The following is a 19,352-nucleotide window of genomic DNA, read 5'->3' as shown; positions in this document are numbered from 1 at the left end:
ATCATTTGCTACTGAAACGTTGCCCACTGTATGTCAGTGACCTAAGTCTGTCTCCACAAGAACTTGACGAATACAGCGTACTCTTCCCTCAGTTAACGGAATAACCAGAACAAGAAGGAGGTAGGTACGAAATTCATCGAAACCTTGCGACAAGAGGACGCCACCACTCGACTGATAACCCGAGAAGATTTCATCAACCAGAAAAGATCTACGAATATACAAGAAAGAAGAGCCTATTACATAAGATGACTCACGGTGACATGGAAAAGCAAATCAATTTCAGAAAATGCTTTTCAACCGAAAAGAGGCTAATCGTAAACGTATAATAACTTTTTTTATTCATTCTGTTTAGTACCGTGATCGAAAAATTTTCTTTGCCTTACGTCTTGTAAATTAAGATTTCGCAATGTGGAACTTGTGGTTTTCAGTAAAGTAGCGACTTCAGATGCATAGAGTCGGAGATGGCGATGTAACTTCCAAATGGCTCTAAGCACTATGGGACTTAGCATCTGTGTTCATCAGTCCCTTTGACTTAGAACTACGTAAGCCTAATTAACTTAAGGACAACACACACGTCCATGCCCGAGGCAGGATTCGAACCTGCGACCGTAGCAGCCTCGTGGTTCCGGACTGAAGCACCTAGAACCGCTCGGTCACAACGGCTGGCGAGATGTAACTACGTCATGATAATACTCATCCAAACGTTGCCACGAATTCATTCTACTAAACTTATAAGTTTCCCACAGTCTGTGTTTCGCCTGAGAGAACTTCGCCCGATCCGGCCGAAGAAAACCAACTGATTTGTATTCTACCGCCCAACGTCCGAAGTTTGTACGTTAGTGGAAAGTAGAGAGGAGGATTGGGTTTAACGTCGCGTCGACATCGAGGTCATTAGAGACGGAACACAAGCTGAGGAAGAAAATCGGCCGTACCCTTTCAAAGGAGCCATCCCAAAATTTGCCTGGGGCGACTTGGGGAAATCACGGAAAACCTTAATCTCGATGGTTCGACTCGGGTTTGAACCGTCGTCCTCCCGAATGCGAGTCCAGTGTGCTAACCACAGCGCCACCTGGCTCGGTGTGTACGTTGGTGCGTTGAGATTTGGTGCACTGAAATGACTTTCTGATTTGGAAAGATTGGCTGTCTTCGGCCGATGTCAATCGGCGGTGGAATCACACGATGTCAGCGTTACTGTGCCTGCAGGCTTGGAAAATGGCAAAACGTCCGTTAGAATATCGTATTTCATGACGCTTGATATCGCTGTAATTAATTTCTGAACATATTACTATTTCCTACTGAAATATGGCGGCTTACAAGCTGTATCCTGTGGTATTATTAAGCATTGGTGTGCAGTTTTAATTTCTGGATATATACCTCCTTATTTTATCCTCTCTTTTCTCGAATAGTCTTTTGTCATTTTGTGAAGCACTCTAACGAGAGTGATTTGTCTATGGTTGGTCCTTGCATTGTTCTGGCACTTAAAAAAATGTTAAGCTTTTGCTATTGTGATAACCAGATACCACTACATATCTGCCAAATTTCGAGTCTTCAGTGCGGTGGCCGTGCGGTTCTAGGCACTTCTGTCCGGAACCGCGTGACTGCTAGGGTCGCAGGTTCGAATCCTGCATCGAGCATGGATGTGTGTGAATATATGTGATGTGCTTAGGTTAGTTAGTTTGAGTCGTTCAACATTCTAGGGGACAGATGACCTAAGATGTTAAGTCCCATAGCGTTGAGAGCCATTTAAACCAATTTTAGTTCATATGGGACATAAAAACTTCACGATATTCATTATCAATGTGAATTGCTGGTGTTAAGCCAGCCGCAATTCAATTACATTGCATTTCTTGACGCATTATGACGTTAAGAGATCTTCGTGCGTTACGTGTAAACGATAAAATTGTATACTTTCTATGACAGGACAAAGAATCACTCAAACGTGCGAAGTAAATCAGCCAATCCTGGCACAAAAGCATTTGTCCTTGTGTAGTATTGCTGTTCGTCCTGATTGATAAATCTTGCATTCACTTTAGCACCGCCGATCGCTGTGCTCGAGCGGTTCTAGGCGCTTCAGTCCGGAACCGCGCTGCTGCTACGGTCGCAGGTTCGAATGCTGCCTCGGGCATGGATGTGTGTGATGTCCTTAGGTTAGTTAGGTTTAAGTAGTGCTAAGTTCTAGGGGACTTATGACCTCAGATGTTAAGTCCCATAGTGCTCAGAGCCATCTGAACCATTTGAACTGTAGCACCTTAACACTGCGTAACAAGAATAAGACCTTGGAAATAATTAATATTAAGAGATAGGATTATGCACAAAAATATCAAGCAAGGTGAAACAGTGATTACCACACTGGACTTGCATTCAGGAGACAGGGGTTCAAATCCGCTTCCTACCATCATGATTTAGGATGGTATAAAAATAAAAACCCGCCAGGGTAGCCGAGAGCACTAGTGCACTGCTTCCTGGACTCGGGTAGGCGCGCCAGCCCCGGATCGAATCCGTCTGGCGTATTAACAACGAGGGCCGGTATGCAGGTCGGCCTGAATGTGGGTTTTAGGCGGTTTTCCACGTCTCCCTAGGTGAATACTGGGCTAGTCCCCACGTTCAGCCTCAGTTACACGACTCACAGACATTTGAAAACGTCGGCACTATTTCATGGCTTCCACTAGATGCAGACAGCTGGCGTACACTACTTACGTCCCAGGGGTTCAGGGTGGTGGCACGAAGGCCATCCGGCCACCCTCTGCAACTACCACTTCCAAATCCGTAATAACACTGCCGACCCCGCGTGAGGCGAGCAAGGTCCAAAGGAAGACAGAAAAAGTATAGTATAAAATACAATACATTATGTCAACATTTTTAACATTTAAAAAGGGACTGCTCTGAGTAGCTCAAAGAAGTTATTTATTGTTAAAAGAGTCAAGCAGTTACAGTCTGTGGCAGACAGCAAGTTCGTTTTGGTTGTATGTTTGTGTTGTTGTGAAGAAAACATGTGGCTTGGCATATATACGCTGTCGATGTATCGAGACGACGGACGAAGGTGTTTGGCTCCTTGGAGTATTTAAGGTAAAATCGCCATGGAGACGCTGTGTGAGAAAAATGCCAGCCTGCCACTAAATTCATGACATCCCCTTCAACAATATGTCAGTTCAACTAACAAGAGATTCTGTAAAGTGCAACTTCTCAGTGATTTTTTTAAAAATTTGATGACTGTCTGTAATTACAAGTAATCTTAGTAGACTACTTTCTTTGTTATCATATTTCTTCACAAATCATAAAAAAACATAATTCGTCATTCCTTCGATACGTTGAGACTGTTACAGGCAAAGTCATTAACGAACAGAGCCAAATATTGAAATTTATTTTGTGAACCAAATGTTTTAATTTGAAATAGTTAGGCGCAGTGGTATAAAGTACTGCACTCCTAAAGACGGCCTTGATAAAAAAAAAGTGCTCGGTGTGATTGAATTGCCTTCGCTGAGGCCAATGTCTTTCAACTTCTCGTCCACACTCATCTTTTGTCGTTTTGCATCTATTTCCATTGGTTTATCTCCTCCTCTTCAACATAGCTTTCCAATACTTGACACCAGATCTTCTTTCATACCACGAAGTAAGTAAAATTAATTTAATTAAATCCACTTAAGGTTTCAAGTCTTTGTTAAACTATGAGTACAACTAATAAATCTTGAAATCATACTTAATAACGGCATTATTTATTGATAAAATTAAATTGAAAGGTATCCATAAAATTAAATAATACCAATGACAGAGTAACATTACCGTGCATAATGGCCTTTCATCTCCTTGCAAAGTTGGTGAAAGTGAAGTTTGTATATTGCAATATAAACATATCGATATATTACAAATGCAATCAAATCTGAATGTTGTCTCAGAAACATGTTAAGTAGTTAACAGAAACACAGTAGAACATTCCTGGTATCGGGAGTTTCAGGTGAGGTATCATAATGGTTACGTAATTCAAGTACCATTACACACTGTCGAAGGAAGAAATATTTAATTCTCTTACAGTAACATTACAGATTTTTTTATAAAAATGCTTACGTCGCTTTGTTGTTCCTAAATTCTTGAAAACTATTGGGAAAGGAATTTTTCATATTTTAAAGTCTTGTTTTAAAATAGCAGTGTCCGTATCGGAATTATTTTCCGGGCGATATTTCAACAAGTTTCGAAAGTGAATCAAAATTTGTCGTTCAAAATATAGAGCAAGACCAGATATTTGTTTTTGAATGAAAACCTTTGTACTGGCACCGAAAAAATTGTGTTTCTTTTTCCGTATAGTTGCAGAAAATCTGCACACTCACCATTTCAACTAAAATTTTTTTAAATTAAAGATGTTCAGGAGCTTTAGCACTGTATGTGGGTGCCAGCATACATTATATCGTGAAAACGCCACACTTAGGGTGCCTAAGAGCCGCAATTGCTGGCGAGTCATGGTTTGCCGTCCACTGCTTTAAGGCAAACTTGCTTCAGCAAAACTATTTAAAAGTAAAGTTGAATTAATTTCATTTCAGCAATTTATCTGACACTCTTTACCATTCTAAGTCAGTACAACAAAGTCGCAGGACTTTAGTATCTGCACAGTACACACTAAAGAGCCAATGAAACTGGTACACCTGCCTAATATCGTGCAGAGCCCTCGCAAACACGCAGAAGTGGCGTAACACGACGTGGCATGAACTCGACTAATGTCTGAAGTAGTGTTGGAGGGAACTGAAACCATGAATGCTGCAGGGCTGTTTATAAATCTGTATGAGTACCAGGGGGTGGAGATACCTTCTAAACAGCACCTTGCTGAGCATCCTATATATGCCCAATAATATTCATGTCTGGGAAGTTAGTGGCCAGCGGAACTGTTTAAACTCAGAAGAGTATTCCTGGAGCCACTCTGTAACAATTCTGGACGTGTGGGGTTTCGCATTCTCCTGCTGGAACTGCCCAAGTCCATAGGAGTGCACAATGGACATCAATGGGTGCAGGTGACCAGACAGGGTGCTTACGTACATGTCACCCGTCAAAGTCGTATCTAGACGTATCAGGAGCCCCATATCACTCGAACTGCACCCACCACACGGAGCTTGAACAAGTCCCCTGCTGATATGCAAGGTCCGTGAATTCATGAGGTTGTCCCCATAACCACACGTCCATCCGCTCGATACAATTTGAAACGAGACTCCTACTGCCAGGAAACATGTTTCCAATCATCAACAGTCCAATGTCGGTGTTGTCGGGCCCAGGCGAGACGTAAAGCCTTTTGTCGTGCAGTCGCCTTGGTTACACGAGTGGGCCATCGCCTCCGAAAGCCCATATCGATGACTTGAATGATCCGTACGTTGACATTTATTGATGGCCCAGCATTGAAATATGCACCAATGTGCGGAAGGATCGCACTTCTATCACTCTGAACGATTCTCTTCAGTCGTTGTTGGTTCCGTTCTTGTACTATGTTTTTCCGGCCACAGGGATGTCGGAGATTTTATGTTTTATCGGATACCTGATATTCACGCCACACCTGTGAAATAGTCGTAAATCCCCATTTCATCGTTGCCTCGGAGATGCTGTGTCCTATCGCTCGAGTGGCGACTATAACACCACATTCATACTCACTGAAACCTTGAAAACCTGCTGTTGCATCATCAGTAACTGATCTAACAAGTGCGCCAGACACTTGTGGTCTTAAACAGGGTGAGTCACCTAACATTACCGCTAGATATATTTCGCAAACCACATCAAATACTGACGAATCGATTCCACAGACCTAACGTGAGGAGAGGAGCTAGTGTAATTGGTTAATACAAATGCACGAAGTATGTTTTTTTAACACAAACCTACGTTTTTTTTAAAAAAAATGGAACCACGTTAGTTTTGTTAGCTTTCTGAACATATAAACAAATACGTAATCAGTGACGTTTGTTGCATTTTTCCGTTTTCAATTACGGAGTGGAATAGAATGTGTCCCGACATATCAGGCCAATAGATGTTCAATGTGGGGGCCATCATTTTCTGCACACTCTAAACATTCATGCTGGTGTCTGTTTGTTCTATATCGTGTCTCCCTACCACTTTCGCGCAACGACGTTCTGAGGGTGTTTTTTTTAGGGAATTGACTAGTTTGAACCTGGGACCTGTTGCTGGTAAGGAGACGCCAGACCACACATGACATGTTGAATTCAGAAGAGTTCAGTGAGACTAGCGATGATATATCCAAATACTTAATGATTTCAGCGTCAGCTCCACTGCACTCCCTGTAAAAGAATGTTAATACTAACTAAATTTAGTGGAAGGGGTTCAAGGCTTTCCTATTTTTAGTTAGCTGGTAAAATAACGTCGAAAAAGCAGTTACGTTTACCATTGGAAATTTTATTCTACTGACAAACATTGTTTATAAATTGCACTATTGATAAAAGGATGTGTTTTAATACAGTATGGTAAAAACCAACTGCGTTCAACAAAAATGTGAACGAATATTCCCCGAGTGGGTTTCCAAGTTCTACAATGGATCGAAGGATGACCTATGCCATATCACATCTATAATCTAGGTTTAAATTTAGTTTCACAAAACAGCAACCTATCAAAATGGTCTACAGTGACCCTCAATTATCTTTAATTACTGAACTAACTTGTCGTACATTACAGTGGCTGATGTGGCTTCTCAATAACCATATAACAGAAAAATCATCGCGTTTCAGATTTTTACTTCAAGTGGCAAATGTGAACACCATGAGCTTTAATTTACGATCGACACTAGTATTATGCAAAAAAAGGGGGTGTAACAGATGAGACTTCTGCAGTTCTGAGTGAAGCTTTATGCGCTGTTATGCGGCATCGCGTGCGTTCATTTCCTTGTCGTTGGTTAGGCAGCTTCAGGGGGGCAGCGGCCGGCTCTGCAGCCATCCAGCTCGCCGTCTCGGAATTAACTCTTCCTAACTTCTCCTTACTACAATTTACCGAAGTTGGTTTAAAAAAAACTATCTGGCTGTGTTTTCAACTGACCAATCAGGGTCTCAATGTTAACCATAAGCTCTGCCTACAAAAATTCTGTCTATCCAATGAGAAACGTTATACTTTTCGTGGTGGGGCAATGTTTTTAAAGTTTGCAACGTAACAGAGACACGAAAAAGTCTCACGCTAAAACTTGCAGCTGGTGTGGTCTTTTAAGCGTTATCGTAAGATCTATACTGTTCTTCTGGAGGGCTCTATCTTTTAACATGGGCTGGGGGTGGTCCTCACGTAATAGAGACGCGAAAAAGTCTCACGCTAAAACTTGCGGGTGGTGTGGCCCTTTTTGTGTTATCGTAAGATCAAACTGTTTTTCTGGAGGGCTCTAGCTTTTAACATGGGCTGGGGGGTGGTTCTTGACGTAACAGAGACGCGAAAAAGTCTCATGCTAAAACTTGCGGGTGGTGTCGTCCTAATGGTTAGCTGGCGACGTGGGTGTCGTGTCCGTCCCTTATCGTAGGGACATCTAGCTTAACACGGTTCTGCTCTCGGCTTCTGTTCTCGTTTCTCCCCTCGGACCTGCGTCTGTCTCACGGTGGGAAGGTATGACATGCATTTAGGCATTCTCGTTTTAGTCTGTGGTATTCCATTTGCTCACTCGTAACTCGTATTACTTTGGTTAATTTAATGTCATTATTTATTCGGAGCTATGAGACATACTACTGGATTTGCTTATCACGTCAGGGTTTTCCTGGAAGGTGTTGGATTTACCTGACACCTTACAACACAATTGGAATCTCTGGCGTAATGAATGCCGTACAAGCCGCAGTACATCTGGTGTAATGTCGCCGCAGGCTACCACTATATGTTGTTTCATATCCTCTGGGGTTCCAGGCACATCATCGTACATATTCTCCTTTAATGTACCCCACAGAAAGAAGTCCAGAGGTGTAAGATCAGGAGAACGGGCTGGCCAATTTATGCGTCCTCCACGTCCTAAGAAACGCCCGTCGAACGTCCTGTCAAGCGCCAGCCTAGTGTTAATTGGGGAATGTGCAAATGCACCATCATGCTGATACCACATACGTCGATGCGTTTCCAGTGGCATATTTTAGAGCAACGTTGGCAGATCATTGTGTAGAAATGCGATGTATGTTGCAGCTGTTTGGGCCCCTGAAATGAAGTGAGGACCAATGAGGTGGTAGCCAATGATTCCGCACCATACATTTACAGTCCACGGTCGCTGTCACTCTGCCTGTCGGAGCCAGCTAGGATTTTCCACGGACCAGTTACGCATGTTCAGTGGTTTGTGAAACCCGCATCATCGGTAAACAGGTAGAAGTGCAACGCATTCTCTGTTAATGCCTATTGACAGAATTGCACTCGATGATTAAAGTCATCACCATGTAATTGCTGATGTAGCGACACATGAAACGGATGAAAGCGGTGACGATGCAGTATGCACACGATACTACTTTGACTCAGTCCACCGGCTCTCGCAATGTCCCGTGTACTCATTGTGGGTTCATGGCAACAGCAGCTAACACACCAGCTGCACCCGCTTCTCCTGTGACGGCCTGTTACCGCCCCGTTTCCGTGCTACGTCCATACCTGTTGCATACAGTTGGCGGTAGATGTTTTGCAATGTGCAGCACGTTGGATGCTCTCTGTCCGGGTACCGTTCTGCATACACCCTGCAGGCTTCAGCTGCATTTCGTCGACACTCGCCATAGATGAGTATCATCTCTCCCTTTTCAGAGTTCGAATACACCATGGTCACCGTTCCTACAACACTACACTATCACAGACGTCTGGTAACACGGTGTACTACAGTAGGTCTGCGTGCGGAGACGAATGTAGAATAACAATAGCAGCAAGCGCTACATGCGGGCACTGCGACAGCTAGACCAAACCACAACAGTGCACTACAGCCATACTCGTAGACACGGTCGTCATCGTAAACATGTCCCTTCAGATGCTGCTTGCCGACCGTGGCCCGTGTTTGTTACAACACGCAACTGAACTTCGGAGGTTTCAAGCCTCAACTTTGGGTTACAATATCTCCAGATGTAATTAACATTTTACAATGCAACAAACAGCACTGATTACGTATTTGTTTATATGTTCAGATGTGCTAACAAAAACTAACGTGGTTCCATTTAAAAAAAACGTGCATTTTTGTATGGTTTGCATTAAACAATTACACTAGCCCCTCTCCTCACGTTCGGTCTGTGGAATCGGTTCGTCAGTATTTGATGTGGTTTACGAAATATATCCAGCGGTAACGTTAGGTGACTCACGCTGTATAGGTATTTCCGACAGAAAAACCGTATTATGCCTGTTTACACAACTCTGTATTTGAATATCATTTTCTTTGGCGCTTCAGTGTACGTAGAAACTGAGAAAAGCTAGTTCAAGGCGCCATCGATGATGGCCAGAGATGTGCGCGGCTGCCGAACTTGTTTGGTATTGGTGGGGCTGGCTAACCAGTGTTAGTATTCAGACCGCACAGAGTGTGTAGGGGACGGGTACTCGGCAGCAGTCCATACGCAAAAATTTAGTGCACATACGTGAAATCTGGCATATTGAAACGAACTGAAAAGCTGTGTCGGAATCCAAGAGCGAAAGGATACGTTTTGTTTATTTTATCAAATGTGCATGTCAGCTGCGGGCTTGTTTGATGTACCGTAAATGTTAGAAATGTATAATGAGCAGTAGTAACAGAAAGACCACAGAGAGATGTAACGAGCGGTTCCCATGAAGAGGCTTATAGTCGTCTTCTTCTTTTAGTGTTCAACCATGAGAGCAGGCCGGAGTGGCCGAGCGGTTCTAGGCGCTCCAGTCTGGAACCGCGCGACCGCTACCGTCGCAGGTTCGAATCCTGCTTCGGGAATGGATGTGTGTGATGTCCTTAGGCTAGTTAGGTTTAAGTAGTTCAAAGTTCTAGGGGACTGATGACCTCAGCGCTCAGAGCCACTCAAGCCTGAGGTTGATTTGCAACAGAGCGCCTATCCTGTCTACCTTGCTCTTCATTTCCACATATATGTTACATCCAGCCTCATTCATGACCTGTTGCATGTATGATATCCTTGGGCGTCCCCGCCACTTCCATCCCTCAAAAGCTCCTTCTGCTATTGTTCGAATGACGTTGTCGTGTCGTGGGATGTGCCCTACAAGTTTGTATCTTCTTCTTTGGATGTGCCTCTACAGAGATCTGTCTTCCCGTTCTCTTCTAAGCGTCTCTTCATTTGTCACTTTGTCTCTCCAGCTGATCTTCATCATCCTTCTGTTTCACCACATCTCCATGGCCTCTAGCTGTCTTCTATCTTCCCTTCCAATTGTCCAAGTTTCACATCCGTATAGGGCCACGCTCCAAACGAAAGCTTTCATGGGATTATCCGAGCGGTCTTGGGCGCTGCAGTCATGGACTGTGCAGCTGATTCCGGCGGTTCGGTGGTTCGACTCCTCTCTCGGGCATGGGTGTGTGTGTTTGTCCTTAGGATAGTTGAGGTTAAGTAGTGTGTAAGAATAGGGACTGATGACCTTAGCAGTTAAGTCCTATAAGACTTCACACACGTTTGAACATTTGAATGCTTTCATGAGACGTTTCCTTATTTTTCAGACTGACGTTCTGCAGGTGAGTAAATTCCTCCTCTGATCAAATGTAATTTTGGCCTTTTGTATTCTGCTCTCAATTGCTTTCCGGCTTCTACCATCCCTTGTGATTTTGCTACCCAGGTAAGTAAATTCCTCTATAACTTAAAGCTCCTCTCTTCCAATTCTCAGCCGTAGATGAGAGAAATGAGTTTTTCGATTTTCATGTTGTAAACAATTACAGCTCATTAAACTGCGAAAAACACAGTAAATGCTGCAAATTCACATCAATTCTTGGAGCTGATATTTCAGGAGAGGTTCTCTTTTTCCTCGAGAAAATATAAAACGACTTGTTTCCCATTTGGGCGTTTTCTTCGTTACTCTATACAACACCTCTTATTCGATTGTGAGGAAATTAACAGCTATACAAAATTGATTTCTTTTGTATCTTACAGCTCCGAATCGCAGCCCGATGTCAGTTTCTTCGATATTGGTCAAAGTTACTGTGATGCTACAGCATAAAATTTTGAAGCGTTTGCAATGAAATATATGGTCTCTGGCTACTTTATATAGAGTTCATTTTAGTTTACACATTGTTGTGTAATAAATGTAGCTAACATATGAGAATTGTTTTTAAAGTTAGAAGGAAAGCCACGTCTCACTACATATGGTGAGTAGCCCGCAACTCAACCGTAAACAGGTCGTGCAAGCAGACCCTAGTTTCTTAAAATTACCGATCGCTGTTTATTACTTATTTACTGGTGGAAAAAGTGACGAAGAACGAGACATTCCACACCAACGGTAACATAATGGTAAATCTGTAAAACTTCTCATATTTAGGACAGAGTTTGACAAAAGTTTCTTTGCGATATTATCAATCGTCATTTGTTAAATGAATATGATTCGTATTACAAAATATGTTAGAGTGAACTTATAAAGCCTGTGCCCAACTCTAAACATTTGTATAAATAAAAATTTAATGCAGCCTACTGTCTTCATTGAAAGTAATACTTACGTGTTGCCTGCAGGTTAAAAACATGAATGAGAATTACAGGACTGATACTAACACTGAACTTCGGCAGAGTGTCCCATAACAGCTGTTTCTGCTGTAGAAGAAAGAGATTAGTGATTAAGGTCCCGTCGACAACGAGGTCGTTAGAGACGCAGCACAAGCTCGGATTAGTGAAGGGCGGAGAAGGAAATCGGCTGTACTCTTTCACAGGAACCATCCAGACATCTTCCGTAAGAGAGCTAGGGAAATTACGGGAAATCTAAATCTAGATGGTCAGACGCGGATATGAACCTTCGACCTTCCGAATGCGAGTCAAGTGTGCTATCCACCGCGTCACCTCGCTCGGTTTTCTGGTGGAGGGGAAGTTAGTTTATCACCTCATAGTACCATAAACCGAAATAAATTTATATTTGCAAGAAAAAGTAGATTTATTGTCATCCGAAGCTAAAAGAAGTGGTTGTTCACAGCTTGCACATGTGTAACAGTAATGAATTTAAAAGCTAAATATTTATCACTTTTCTTTCACAGAGGTTCCGATTCGTAAAAGTTTTCATTTACTTATTTAGATTAGTTCTATTTCACAATAATGTCCATTTCGAGTAGTAGTATTAAGCAGTCACTGTTTCTCGTTTACTCGGTTTCAATATGGCGTCGAACCAACGCTTGACTAATCCTATCAGGGGAGCCGCCCTTTGTCTTCGCCTCTATTCAGTGATAAGATTTTGTGCGATGAAGGACGGGCGGCTGCTGTCGCCCACGGCAACAATCTGACGCGGTGAAGCAGTGGAGAGGGAATCGAATGGAACACTGGTGGCAGTTTACCGTATTTTGCGAACTGCAAGACGCACTTTTTTCTCCGCAAAATTGCCTCCAAAATGCTGATGCGTCTTATCCTCGAAATTAATATAAAAACGATCAGCCTATGATTTAAAATTTGCACTAGTCTTAAAAATGGCAGAATATTCAATGCCGTTGCTAGGCGCCTTCTACAGGATGTATTGCTAACTGCTGAATCAGCACTAGTTTGGTTTCTTATATACTATGGAGGAGTAGTGTCAATGGATGTGAGGGTGAGGAGGAAGGGTATGAGGAGTTCATTTTGTTGGTCTTGTCACTCACTGCGTGTTGTCATCGGTGGAATCGATGTTTTCCACTGGAGTTTCCTTTACTGCTTCCCATTGGTGGAAATCGGCGAATAGGAAACTGAGTGGCGACTGCAGAGTAACTCTGTATACTAACTGCCTAGTACCAACTAGCAGCACTCTGGTGTACCTTCCGCCGCTGTGGCCTACCGCGCGCCTGTTGATCTGCGAGAGCTGTCCTTCCGCAAAGCTGTCACAGCTGACAACCAAGACGCTGGAAGTCGGTACCCATCTTCTCTGTTCATACTGTCGGGTCGCTTGGCTATTTCTATAGCCTGTCTACTCTTCATCCTCAAAGGAAACGGCTGTTTCGCCAATACGCGGGCCTCTCGAAATTCGATCTTCATCCTGCACTGTTCCTGATGTTCTGTCACCACTGATTTGCTGTATTGTTTGAGACGGATATGTGTCTCGTGTTCAGTTAACCTTACACTTATTGGACGCCCAGTCTCACCTACATACACTAGTCCACATTCTCACCCAATTTCATAAACTCCGGCGGAATGTAGTTTGTCGAGGCCAGAACGTCTTTTATTTTCTTGTTGCTACAAAAAAATCGGCTTAATACATGCCCAGCGGACTATTTTTCCCAGACGTTTAGTAATCCCTTTGTGCGTATGGTAGCAGGAAGGCGTTTTGCGCTTCATTCTTCATTTCCCTATTGCCCTCCACCTTCGGTGCCCTGTTTTTCTGTATCATCCTCATGTCGTAGCCATTAGCTCAAAAAATGGACCTTATATTCTGCAGTTCAGCTTTCAGATTGTGTTCATCGCTGATCCTGTATGACCTACAGAACGTACCCCAGAGAAAGAAGTCCAGAGGTGTAAGATCAGGAGAACGGGCTGGCCAATTTATGCGTCCTCCACGTCATCCTATGACACTCCCGTCGAACATCCTGTCAAGGTTCAGCCTAGTGTTAATTGCGGAATGTGCAGGTCTGGTACGTTAAAGGAGAATGTGTACCGTGATGTGCCTACAACCCCCGAGATGGTTCAAATGGTTCCGGACTGCAGTGCCAGAACCGCACGGCCACCGCGGCCGGCCACAACCCCAGAGAATATGAAACAACGTATTGTGGCAGCCTGCGGCGATATTACACCAGATGTACTATGGCGTGTACGACATTCATTACGCCAGAGATTGCAATTGTGTGCAGCAAATGATGGCCACCACATTGAACATCTATTGGCCTGACATGTCGGGACACACTCTATTCCACTCCGTAATTGAAAACGGAAACCACGTGTGTACGTGTACCTCATCCCTCATGGTAATGTATACGTGCGTCAGTGAAAAAGACCGATAAAATAGTGTTAGCATGTGGACGTAATGTGCTGTTCCAGTCTCTTCTGTACCTAAGGTCCATCACCCTTCCCTTTGGATCCCTACGTAATTCGGTGCTCTCCGATACACACGATCGAACAGCGGAGGAGTGGTACTGAAGAGTCAACTGTAGGTTACAATATCTCCAGATGTAATTAACATTTTACAATGCAACAAAACTAACAGGGTTTCATTTTAAAAAACGTAGGTTTGTGTTAAAAAACATACTTCCGTACATTTTTTATGGTTTGTATTAACCAGTTACACTAGCCCCTCTCCTCACGTTCGGTCTGTGGAATCGGTTCGTCAGTATTTGGTGTGGTTTACGAAATATATCCAGCGGTAATGTTAGGTGACTCACCCTGTATATGTTCAATTAAAAGACGAAGTATGTCTAGTGTACTTACGCTGCTGTTGTTAAAAGTAATGTAGTCCAGTTAGAGCTGAAACTAGAGTGTAACTGCGTAATTGCTCTTCTTTTCAGTTACTCAGGCCGTCATAACAACTCTGTGTCGTAATTGAATAGCACTCAATCTTGTTCAAATATTTTAGACGTAGGACGATTGGAGCGTCACCTCCAGTATGTAAAGGTCTCAAGTAGTGGAGTAGTGATGTAAGTGAGAAATTAAATTAGGAAGTATCAAAGGCAAAGGTCCCGAGTTCGAGTCTCGGTCGGGCACACAGTTTTAATCTGCCAGGAGGTTTCAAGTATCAATAACTTCGACAACAGTAAGTGCAGTAATACGTGTTTATTCATAAATAAAGATTGTGTTCTTTCAAACAAAATAAAGGTGATTGTACATGAGGTGAGCAGGTATGGGCGTGAGGTGTGATGCGGCGTCCGGTGACGTGGCGACTGTCATCAGCTGCGTGGTCTAACCGTGGATTCCGTGGATGCCGTGGCCGTAGGCAAGTCCGTGGCCACTGAGCAGTCCGTGACCGCCGGCGAGCACGGGGGCGGCGACGACGGCGTGGGCGGCGGCGGCGGCGTGGGCGGCGGCGCCGTTGATGTGGGCGTCGCGGGCCTGCGTCTGGGCGACGGCGGTCAAGTGGGCGGCCCTGGTGGCGGCCACCTCAGGGGTGTCCAGCACGTAGCCGCCGGGTCCGACGGCGATGTGCGCCGGGCCGTAGGCGGCGTAGCCCGGGTGCACGGCGTGGGCCGCGACGACGGCGTGGGGCGCGGCCACCAAGGCGGGGGCGGCGGCGACTACACCGTGGGCGGCGCCCAGGTAGCCGGGCCTGGCCACGGCCACTGCCACGGCGGCGACGAGGATGACCTGCAAATCGCGCAGTTGTCGATGTAGCACGATGTACCCTCTTTAGCATTTCAAGCTTGGCAATTGATCACAGTACTGAGTAAGGAATGACTGGTATCAGGCAGGCGAATTGTAAGGACAGCACATTCACTTCAATCTATGACTTAAAGTGCTGTCTTCTCAGAGCGAGACTGTTGTTCCGTTCCTGCCCTAAACTGAAAATTTGGGGTAAGGACTGTGGGACCAAACTGCTAAGGTTATCGGTCCCTAGGTTTACGCATTACTTAATCTAGCTTAAACTAACTTACGCTAAGGACAACACACACAGCCATGCCCAATGGAGGACTCGAACCTCCGACCGGGGGAGCCGCACGTACTGTGATAAGACGCCTAGACTGCACGGCTACCCCGCGCGGCGTTCCTGCCCAATTCCCTTTGCTTTTGGAGTACGTTATGTCCGTTTCTGTATTAATTGCCGGGACAGACTGTACACTTTGCTGATGCACCTGTAGAAATTCCACAAACGTCTCCAGTAGAATTCAGACAGAAAAAAATAAATGTGTACTGATACGGACAGGACGATCACTGCATTGCTTTGGACTGTACAAAATGCCAGAATTCACCCTTTATTATTCAAGATAGAAGTTACTTATCTCAAAAAGTAAGGTACTATTCCATCCCGCTGGATGATGCTATTTTCGTCCTTTACATGAGCACAATATACCGCCGAAGTAAAATTATGGAAAAATGATTCTTAAGCCATTCTTCCAACTACAGAACTGCTTTATGTTATTTTATTACTAAAGATTTCTCATATCACTGCAGACGTAAGAGGCAGTAAACAGTAAATATTAGCTTAAAATCTCATTGATGGCATTCTCTAGAAATTCAGAGGCATACTGCTCCTTCAAAGGATTGTATCTATTTGTACATTTGCTCTTTCATTCCCCACATTATTCCACAGTATGAAGTAAAGTATGCCCTACGCTAGTACTTCTTGTTTGTCTTCCTGCTACAAACACACAGGGTGCAGTCTAAGAAAGACTGCTAGTGCCCTGTGTGCCTGCTTATAACTTCGTACTAACTGGACATTCTTCAACATTCACTTTCAGAGCTGACGTGGGTGTTCCTGAAATGTGCCACCTTGCAATTTCTCGAAGATTATTCTCTCAACTTATTTTTGAGGAGCTTTGCAAATTTCATTGCAGTTTTGATCTCCTAATCAAATACTCATGATGAAAGATCAGGTTAGAGGTTTTATGCCTTCACGACTTAAGCGACAGTTTCCCTACTCATACGCATACTAATTTCCTAATATTTCAAACTCTACAGGATGTTTCCAGCTGAACGACCAGCTCTGTGAGAAGTCATAAGGAGGTGAATGTCTTACGCCTTAAGTTCTTTCAAGGTCTGTCTCTCGTAACAGCAGAACTTAAACTGTAAAGAAACTTTCCGACACATAAAAACTGACTGCTGGGCCAGGAGTTGACCAGGAGTTCTTTACGAATGCATGCAGAACTTATGCAGAGTCTGAATTGGTCGAAAGAGGTGACTGAAGGTAATAGCTTCGAGTCGGGTGGGGGATCGTTCCGATGACTCAACTTGAAGCAGCCACAAAAGTCGAACGTACGCGCCAGAACCTCGATCAGCAATATTAAAATGTTATGTCATCTTGCCGCAATGGTCACTCGTCTGCGGTGTGAAATGTACGGTTGAAATACATAAATTATAACTTAGGAACAAAACAGTCTGTCGCGGCTAATGTACAGTTAGCGTGGAGGCTATGTATAGATCTTGCCCTATATAGTGAGCAGCAGCATCGTTCTCTAGCCGGCCGAGGTGGCCGAGCGGTTCTAGGCGCTACAGTCTGGAGCCGCGCGACCGCTACGGTCGCAGGTTCGAATGCTGTCTAGAGCATGGATATGCGTGATGTCGTTAGGTTAGTTAGGTTTAAGTAGTTCTAAGTTCTAGGGGACTGATGACCTCTGAACTTAAGTCCCATAGTGCTCAGAGTCATTTGAACCATTTGAACCATCGTTCTCCGTACTCCTTGACATGGATTCCAAACAACCAGTTCAAGTATCTGAGAGTCGTACCAGAACGTCCTAATTATGGCTGTTAAATACCGTACGTATTTATTAATGACTAACGATATGTAACGTGACTCGAAATACCGTTTCGTTACTGCCTGTTTTCTCCAAACGCAGTTCGTCTCTGACTCGGGCGAAGTCGGTACTTTTCGTGTTCTTCCAGTTGGTCAGTCTCAGCGGACTTGAAGTTACGGGAAAGTACCTTTACTCGCCTGTATTGTTACACGCACTTTTTTGCCGACTCGGTAGTTTCCTTATTTCTCCCAATTTTTATTCCCAGCGGAGCAACTCCTCAGTGACACGGAGTGCCAAATAACAGTTGTCATTTGCCTTTTTTTTTTGTCACAAACAGTCCATTTCCGACTCGGTCGGATTGTGCAGTATTCGTAATCTCCCATTCTCTGCTTTTCGCACGCTACGGTTTCCGCTATACTGCAGAACCCCGGATTTTTGATAGCCTACAGTGTCAAAACACGAGTATTACTTGCACTATGGTAAATGGCCGAAACACAGCTACTGATGCCCGGTGACCGTGAATTTGTAGCCGTATCTTGCTGTGGCAGAGGCCTGTTGCTGAACTGTTTACTTAGTAGAGAACTCACTTCCGTTGGACCTATTCTCTTCTGACAATGACTGTGTGCTCTAACAACTACCTCCACGGTTAAAGTCATTATTATGAGCACTGTTAATGATTGTGAAAGTACTGAATGATCACTCTACTGAAACCACAATTTTACCTCTCATACATGGAAGCCCATATTTCTTTCTCACTCCTTTTTGACTTTTCTCAACTCAACCACATCATAATCATCATACTTTTGTTTTGGCTGTGTTAGTTGTATTTGGTGTCTGGGCAACCCAACTGACACCACAACTCCCTCTGGAAAACGAATCTGTCTTGCCCATCTGTGTACGTCTACGGTACATCCCATGGTTGTGATAACGTTTCTTAAGTGTTTGTATCTGAGGTGAACCGAGGTTAAAAGCCCTCTGATTACCTAGCTGGTCGTGTGAAACCACCTAAAAAGCCATATCCAGGCTGGGTCACCGGACCGCGTCGTTATCCAGTGAGGTGGACTCGATCCGGGTCCAGCTCGCCTCGACTTGTCCTGGATATGAACCTGTTACAGCTCTCGCCTATCCAGGCAGATCTCATAGATCTAAGTCTATCAGAAAGTGCACTCGTCCCGTTGTACAATTCTCAGTGTAACAAACATTCTGTGTAAATTATTCGAGATATCGTCTCAGGTGTTCACTGTTAACTGTTGTACATTTACTTCAATAGCGTTTAACGCGAGCACGCATTTCGCGTCCACACTGCCACCACAGACTTCACAGACTTCAACTGAACGCATGTCAGCAGCACTGGCCGTGATGCAGTTGGGAGACGGCCAACAGCGGAACAATGGGTACACCTCTAGCTAGAATGAGCGATGCGCTTACAGAGTACGCGAACATACCCGCAAATTTGAGGGAAGAAAAGAAAAAGTATTCATTTGTAGTGCCAACAACAGACGGAAAGGCAAATTACATCTTGTACAGAAACCAGGCGGCACTTACAACAGTCGAGGGGTATTAAAGGGAAAGCAGTGCTTGAGTAGCAAGTGAGACAGTATCGTAGCCTATCCCCGATGCTGTTCAGTCAGTACAATGAGCAAACGGTAAAGAAAACAAGAGAAAAATTTGAAGTAGTAATTAAAGTCCAGGGAGAAGAAATTAGAAATCTGAGGTTCGCCGATGGCATTGGAATTCTGTCAGAGGCAGCAAAGGACGTGGAAGATAAGCTGAACGAAAGGGACGGTGTCTTGAAAGGAGGGTATAAAACGAACATCAACAAAATCAAAAGGAGGATAATGTTATGTAGCCGAATTATATCATGTGATTCGGAAATGAGACGTGGACTTTAGTTGATGAGTTTTGCTACTTGGGCAAAAAGAACTCACAACGGCCAAAGTACAGGAGATATAAAATGACTGGT

At 44.1% G+C, this 19,352-nt stretch overlaps 1 protein-coding gene across 4 annotated transcripts in view; it reads right to left on the bottom strand.

Moving 5' to 3' along the window:
* The window catches only part of LOC126355498 (cuticle protein 65-like), a 336,678-nt gene that overhangs the window by 257,696 nt on the left and 59,630 nt on the right, over positions 1-19,352 (bottom strand). The window contains exon 2 of one of the 4 annotated variants that reach the window (XM_050005824.1): positions 15,102-15,305. The exons of 2 other annotated variants lie outside the window; for them this stretch is intronic. In XM_050005824.1, coding sequence (XP_049861781.1) covers positions 15,102-15,305 — 204 coding nt within the window. Of the gene's footprint in view, positions 1-14,762; positions 15,306-19,352 lie in introns of those variants that run through there. One more of the 4 variants, XM_050005826.1, reaches the window with a different exon arrangement.

Source organism: Schistocerca gregaria, chromosome 3 (assembly GCF_023897955.1).
Source record: "Schistocerca gregaria isolate iqSchGreg1 chromosome 3, iqSchGreg1.2, whole genome shotgun sequence".
Classification (NCBI taxonomy): domain Eukaryota; kingdom Metazoa; phylum Arthropoda; class Insecta; order Orthoptera; family Acrididae; genus Schistocerca; species Schistocerca gregaria.
The sequence above is the reverse complement of the archived record's forward strand: the minus strand, read 5'-3'. Positions and strand labels throughout refer to the sequence as shown.